This window comes from Plectropomus leopardus, chromosome 15 (assembly GCF_008729295.1).
Source record: "Plectropomus leopardus isolate mb chromosome 15, YSFRI_Pleo_2.0, whole genome shotgun sequence".
Classification (NCBI taxonomy): Eukaryota; Metazoa; Chordata; class Actinopteri; order Perciformes; family Serranidae; genus Plectropomus; species Plectropomus leopardus.
In genome coordinates, this window is record NC_056477.1 from 24,610,150 (window position 1) to 24,617,917 (window position 7,768).

Here is a 7,768-nt window from a genome sequence, read left to right on the forward strand (position 1 = left end):
GCAAAAGAGGAAAAGAGTGAACGCATAACTCAGTGCGCAAATCATGAGGGACTGTTTTAGAGAGGGGAGACAGCCAGACATCCCACGAGGCATGTGCCTTTCTCCGCAAGACCGGAGCTTGTGATCACTCATCACCGCAGCTCCACCAAGGCACAGGAAGCAAGGAGGATCCTCAAAACACCACAGAGCTGCCTAAAAAAAATATGTGAAAAGAGGACAGACATGCACAGGTGCTGTTAGAGGGAGAGAAGAGAGCCAGAGCAGAGAGAGACAGAGGCAGAGAGAGAGAGAGAGAGAGGAAGGAAGGGGGGTTGTGAGGGGAGGTGTAGGAGGAGACTTGACGTGCTTCAGAAGGGAATAGGAGCCGGAGAGCAATTCCAAAACAGCTGTCCGGCAGACGTCCCAGTCGACAGAAGTGCAAGCCCCGAGGCAGAGACAGGAGGCAAGGCAGTGTCAACAAGCCACAGGAGCAGAACAGCAGCCACTGAACACACACATACAGACACACACATCAACCTGAGGCTGCAGCAGTCAGGAGAGCACCGGCAATACCTGGGAAGGATCAGGATCTCACCCATCGATTGTCTGAGGTGAGTGAGAGCGGGAGCATGTTGCATTTCACACTCTCCTGGTACAAGAATCGGCATTAGTAGATGGGATAATGTTGCAGTATACCTGCTGTCATGTCTGCGTTTTAGTTTTTGGTTTTGGATATTGCTCAGTGACATGGCAAAAGCATGCATGCTAAAATAAGCTTGTACAGGAGCGTTTGTCCGGCATGTAACACAAAAGCTGAACTGTTGGAAGCAACTTGATATCCTGCCCGCTTTCCAAGAGACATTTTTAGTCCCGGCTACACGCTTAAGGCATGTTCTTCTGAAATGCAGAGCTGGCTTTGCCTCTATCTCTCGAGGGAAAGAGTTTTTTTTTTTATATACTGGGAGGAAAGGACTTTTTCTTTTCTGCCAGTATATGTTGACATTCCCTTCATGTTTCGTTAGCTTTGGTTCGGCTTCCTGCTCATCTCTGCCAAGGATAACTCTGGCATGTGCCGGCCATGCTCGCTGGTGGCACAAGGGGAGCGAGAAAGAAAGACAGAACAAACACTCCACCCTGCCATTCGCCCTCGTCCCAGCACTGCCACCAGGCCCCTGAGAGTAAGGCCTTTGCCTATAATTGAGGTTTTTTTTATGCAACAAACAGCTTGGTCTATTTTGTAAGGCTACCATTACCCTCTGTGGTATGTGCTTTTTATAACAGCCCCAAAGAGAGGGTCTTTCTGCTATTCAAAGGCGTGACAGATGTCAAGGCCACGGCTACATGTTAGTGTTTGGAGACTTCAAACTTGCATGAAGTTGCTTTGTAGACACAGTGGGAGGAACACAAGTTTGTCTCCCACAGGCTGATGATGTTATACTAACCACAAGTACAACACAAGAGCAGGATAGCGTGCTATTTTTCAGCAGCACTGATGGGTCATGTCAGCACAGTAATCCCATCACGGGAGGAATATTTATGGGATGCATGGTGTCTATTTTAAAGAATGGGGAAGTCATATACAGGTCATATTTTGAGCAGCTGCTCTCCTGAGCCTCTCTCTCCCTCAACACCGCATTTGGAGGAGTTCGGCTAACTGTAAAGCATCATCAAACTGCGGCATTTATTTAGACTACAGTAGAGTGACACTGAGTCTAAGAATACACTGACCTAGTAATGCCACACGTGACTCTTAGGTGACCAGAAATATCCAGACAAATCACGAGCCGTTTGTTTAATTACCAGATACCAACCCTGCATTTATCTGCCCTCACACTCCAACTTTCATCACCTCGCTCCCTTTGCTGACCCCTCACTAATGATCGACCCTCCGAGCACGAGCTGATGAAGCAAAGCTCCATTTTTAAAGAGTTCTGGAGCGGCTCCAGATCACTTCATGCCCAGACAGATAGCTGTTGCTGACCCAATGACACACTGGCTTTATCCTGCGGTGCCCATTATGACTGGATGCTCAGGCGAGCAATTTCGAAAAGGAAGGTGCCATCAGATCCTCACTTCCCTAGAGGTGTAAATGAAACCCACGACCGCATTCTGCGGCGGCGCCAGGCTCGAGCTAGCCAACACGTGCCACGCCGCTTCTTTTTGGACTGGTTCCAAAATGAGGGTGCAAATCTGGCCTTGGCTTTGAGATAGACCAGAATACACCTGCTTGACTATCAACATCCTGCAGAGACACAAATGTATTCACTGGGTCAGCAGACACTGGGGTCTATCCTGAGACAGCCTGAGCTGTAATTGATTAATCTCCTCTGGGGTCAAGACAAGCTAGAAAACTAACATTGCTATGACTCTTAGGATTCCCGACATACGCTCGAATCAATACTAATTCACCCATGCTCTCATTAAATTAACCCTCTGATTCCTAAAAGACCAACATGAGGAGATTGTTTCCCTCATAATTTGCTGTTGGCCTCTGGAATTCCAGTCATGTTTGCCATATAAGCCAAACTGGGCCACCAGCAGGATGGCTGACATGAAGGTCAAACCTCCAGGCTTTCATCGTACCAGCTGACTTCTCATGGGCCACAAGTGTTGACCTTGTAGGATGCACAGCAGATGTCCTCCTGTGAGATTTGCAAGAGTTCTGCTGGAGGATTTTGTATAACTTCTATCCATACTATTGATTTCAACCAGCATTATCATCTGTAATAATGCATGGGCTGTGCATTTTCTCAAGAGCAAAAGGTCCACACAGACTGGACAGATGTTATAATGACATCAGGAAGGACCAATAATCAATAGGTGCATTGATAGGGAGTGTTTGGGACAGCAGTGCTGCTTCTATTCTGGGGAACAGTCGTGCAAAAGTTAATACAGATATAGATATCTGCACTCTGAGCCCACAGGAAGCAGCTTTTGGCTTGGTGGTGCATTTGTTTCTCTTCCTATCCAAGCCCAATATTCCCACTGCAGTGAGCATCAGCTGTCAAGGTCAGAAAGGATTGAGGAGCAGCAGTGAAGGGAAAGAGAGACTACAAAAGAAAAAACAAGTGGGTGGAAGAGAAATGGAAGAAGAAAACGCTTGAGCTAAATAAGAGGGATTTTGCTGAACCCCCCCTCCCTCCCTTCATCAAACACTGCAGCACTCCTCTTCACTCCCCTCCTTCCCGGTCCCTTTCTCTCCCTCACTGTTAACAAACAAACACGCTCTCATTCGCGCACATGGCGTGCATTCAAAAACGCAATCTCTCCAGCACCTCGCGCAAACACTTACACTCACGCCAGCACTCGAAGGACCCTCGGAGAGAGCGGTGTTGCTATTCAACACACTCACACATGTTTTGCATCCCTCCGTGTTTGTCATGGCTATATATAGCCCCAGAGTGCTTGTTGGGTGACAGGTTTATTTGTGTTGTAATGACTTCCCCTGAAGTGAGAAGATTTCACCTTGTACTTCACATCCTAAAACTGTAACACAGATTCTGCGCTTCATCAGAGAGGACCTTTTTACAGAGATCGTGCTAGAGCAGTGGTTCCCAACTGGTGGGTCGTGGTCCAAAAGTGGGTTGTGGGTCTGTTCTGAATGGACTGCAAGTGACTTGAGAATCTGTCAATTTTGTAAAAAAAAAAAAACAAACAAAAAAAAAAAACATCTTCATTTTGAAGTACAGTGAATTTACAGTGAAGTGTAATTTTATGTGGTGGCCGAACTTGGTGTTTCCCTACTCAGAGAGTAAGGAGCTCCTGAATCTCATTGTTTCCCTCATTTATGGACATTTATGGCTACTTTTAGCTACTAGCTGCTTTTTTAAATCTCCTGCAGTGGGTCACACACAATTTTGGTGCTGTTACTACCTCAAATGGGGGGATTATAGGCGAGACATTTCTGTCCCCCCATTTCGTGATCACGCCTTATATACAGAACTGCAAGGCGACATAACGGTGTGATATTCCTGCCCTGAGCAAGCAGTGTAAAAGGAGCTACAGGTTGGAAACACAAGAATCCATGTTGAAAGAAGATGTCAGTGCAATGGTTTCCAGCCTGCTATTTGGATTTAAATACGTAGCAAGTGTCTGTCTCTCTGGCTCCGCACTAATGTGCCTGCTGAATAAACATAGCCTACTTAAAGTGTCTCTGATAAGGCTGATGCAGTGCATTTTCATGGGGTCGGTTGCAGCAGGAATGTGGATGTTTTCTTGATGAGACCTTTTTTTGGGTCGTACTTGACCGCCCAGGCACTTTTGTGCGGTGGTGCACTCTGTCAGACGGTCACTGCTGACAGACCTCTCATAAGTAAATATGTCTATAAATGGGCAAGCTCTCTACTCACTGCTGCTCTCTCCCACCCCCCCATCACACACACACATACACACTGTCAACTCCCTTCCTCCACGGAGTGTTTTTCCCCTTTTCTCCTTGGTTGCTAAGTCATTTCAAACGGTCAAACTGATTCTCTCTTCTTTTTACCGAGTTCATCAGACACTAAGCCGGCTGCCAACTTGGGGTTGGATTTGTAATGGAAAAGCTCTGAGAATACGGCATGCAATCAGGCACCTTTTATCAAATCCAATACCCCCTTAACAATGTTTACCCATCCTGATGTATTGTGCTACCTCACAGCCCTCATTATACTCTCTGCCCATCAAATTCACAATCTGCATCACCTTCTTTCTTAAGATCCACTTGCTCTGTAAGCCCTCTTTATCTTTTTCACACAATCCCCCGAAACCCCCTTAACTCCCTTCCCCCCATCTACTCCATCTCTTTCGATCTCTGTGCGTGTCTGCGCGGTAGCACCTAAAACAGGCTGCCCCACTCTGATCCTACTAAAGTCCCGCTTTGCTTCTCCTCTCCCAATCTGCGGTCCAGCTGTTCCACATTAGCACATCCAGAATTGCGGAGGCCAAAGGAGGCTCATGTGTGGAAATGTGAATAGAGCGGCAAAACGCCTCATCCTCCTCTGCTGCGGCCTCTGAGCTCGCCAGATGCAAGATGAGGATAAGATTTTTTTCCTGCAGGATCCAGAGGATGTTTGTGGGACATTCTTGAAGGCAGGACAGAAACCTTCAGGAAATGTGTCAGTGTTGAGTTCATGTTTTAAATAAATGCTGACATATTTTTTATTTGTCTCTGATTTCAGGAAGCCATTTGACCTTTCTGCACTGGCAGACATCACCAGTCCTGCTTGGAATCCCACCTCTCGATCGATGCCTCAATTGCTGAAATTATTTTTGGAGTCCTGTCTGACCGGTGTGTTACTGAGAATGTAACAGGAGCTTCTCCTGGGGGGAACTGTAACGTCCAGAACTCGTAGAGCATTTCCGACTTTGCTATATCTGAGATCTCTTCCGTGGTTACAGCCATGCCTGCAAAAGCACCCATATACCTGAAACCCAACAACAGTAAGAAGGGAAAGAAATGTCGCCTGCGAGATATATTGTCCCCAGACATGATCAGTCCACCACTTGGGGACTTTCGCCACACTATCCACATTGGCAAAGGCGGGGAGAGAGATGCCTTCGGAGACATGTCTTTCCTCCAGGGGAAGTATGAACTCCTACCAGGGAAGGGGGAAGTCCACCCTCAGTATGGCATCCAAAGTGAGTTTTTGAGAGCTAACAGCACTGGGGATGCTTCCTTTGCCGAGACACCATCTCCGGTGCTCAAGAACGCCATCTCACTCCCAACTATTGGTGGCTGTCAGGCGCTTACTCTTCCCCTGATCTCCTCCACTGTATTTACCATGCCCCCAGAGCCGCTGGAGGACATCATGGGGTCTACAGCTCCTATGAAATCTGACAACACAGAGGAGGTAGAGATCTTGCAGATGGATGCCTTGTTGCGCTCCATGGACGTCTTCAGCAGCGAGCCTTCGTCTCCATCTTCAGATATCCAGTCGAAGCCTGATGTCCTCTTGGATCTGCTGGAAAACAAAGATAAGTCCACCTCAAAGGCGGTGGCCAAAGCTAACAAAATAAACAAGAGCGAATCCAGGTTTGACAAGCCATCGTCCTGTTATATCAACGGTCACAGTCCCTTCAAAGCCAACGGGAGCCTGAACAGTAACGTGAGCAGTGACAGCTTCGACAGCTTTAGCGGTAAAGGGGACTTCCAGAACAAGATGTGCAATGGCAGCAGGAGTCTCAACGGCAACGGAAACTGCAATAGTTATGGACACTTTAACGATGATGTAGCCCTGGGCTTCAAGCAGGAGCTGTCAAAGTGCAATGGAGAGTGGGTGGATAGGGACAGTGGGGTGGAGGAGGGTCGCATCTGTGATTTTGAGTTTGAGTTTACCAAGGAGAAGAGCACGTCGCAGGAGTCCCTCGCCCAGATCACTGGGTCGTTCCTCTCCCTTGAACTTGATCTGGGCCCGTCCATCTTGGACGAAGTTCTCAACATAATGGATAAACCCGCAGTGAAGAGCAGGCCTTGAGCTGCGCTGAGGCCCCAAAAGGAGAAAGGGAATTATTAAACTATAGCCATGAGGAGAGAGAGACTCTAAAAGCAATCAAAATGGTGTCTGGATATATCATTGAGATGAAAATGAGCTACAATAGACAGAGCTGCTTATGTTTTTATTGTCAAAACATGTAACTATTCTAGCTTCTATGGAGTGTTGAATTCTTCTTCTTTTGTTTTGTTTTGCCATGCCGGCCGCATGTTTAAGATGCATGTACTATTGAGTTACAGCTAAAACACAGCCATCGTGCCTTTGATTTGACATTACTGTAAAAATGCTAAATGATAGATATGTGTTCCTATGTTGACTTTCACCGTATTTACACAATAACTTTGAGGTCCTTTGCTTTTTTTTTTTTTACACAGCCTTGCATTTTGTGACTTTAAGTGTGTTTAACAAAGCATTTTTTGTTTGTCACATGTTTCATAATTCGCCAAATTTCAAACAACACAACACTATGCATATTTGTGTTTTTAAAAACTGTAACACAAATAAATTCATTTTCTCCTATTCTGGCTAATTTTTGGCAGGTAATGTGCGCATAAACCAGAACAGAGTGTTATGGGGTAAGCAGTAATGTGGAAAAGGCAAATATTGTAGAGTTTAATTGTAGAGCTTCACACAGTGCTCTCTCTCTCTCTCTCTCTCTCTCTCTCTCTGTTTATCAAACCAAATATGAGACATGAATTGCACTAAAATTAGGAATGTTTGTCAGGAAGGAATTGCAATTTGCTCAATTGGTTCATATGGGATGTTTGCCTGATGAAGTAAATTAAAACTGCCTAACCCAGCTTTAACAAAAAATAAATACAATAAAAGATTAAACAAAATAACTCAAGAGAGACTGAAAATCAGAATAACACAGAAAACAGAAGGAGCACAAAAGGGAAAAGGCAAACAAGAAAGGGAAAGAAAGAGATACAGTTTGACAGAAAGAAGGATAGAATGGATTTATTTTCTCGCCTCTGACATTCCTTACATTCTGCGTCCCTGCCCTGCAGTAGGAGCACCGGTGGGCCTTCATCTGCCCAACCAGGCGCCTGCTCCATTTGTTTGCGTGTGGACGGGACAGGCAGAGGAGGGGGCTTAGAAATTCCCTACATTCCAGCTGTAGAGCACAAGTGTCCAGGACCAGACATAAATCAGCTGTTTCAAGTGAGCAGAGAAGGCTCGCTATTGGCAGTCAGAATGTATGGTGAGATGAGGTTGTAAAACACACGCTTACAATCCAAAAGCAAACTTTGTTCAGTGCCGAACGAGTTTCTTCTGTCTAGTTACAATAAGGATATGTTGACCCAGCAGTGTTG

At 46.1% G+C, this 7,768-nt stretch overlaps 1 protein-coding gene across 1 annotated transcript; it reads left to right on the forward strand.

The window, feature by feature from the left end:
* The first annotated feature begins 5 nt into the window (after positions 1 to 5).
* Positions 6 to 6,971, forward strand: cdc42ep3 (CDC42 effector protein (Rho GTPase binding) 3). Its single transcript, XM_042502233.1, has 2 exons — positions 6 to 590; positions 5,139 to 6,971. Exon 2 carries the CDS (start codon positions 5,361 to 5,363, stop codon positions 6,432 to 6,434), a length of 1,074 nt encoding a protein of 357 aa, XP_042358167.1. The 5' UTR covers positions 6 to 590; positions 5,139 to 5,360; the 3' UTR covers positions 6,435 to 6,971.
* Positions 6,972 to 7,768: the final 797 nt, after the last annotated feature.

Coding starts and splice junctions, on each gene's coding strand:
- cdc42ep3 (XM_042502233.1), top strand. CDS start 5,361: ATGCCTGCAAAAGCACCCATATACCTGAAACCCAACAACAGTAAGAAG.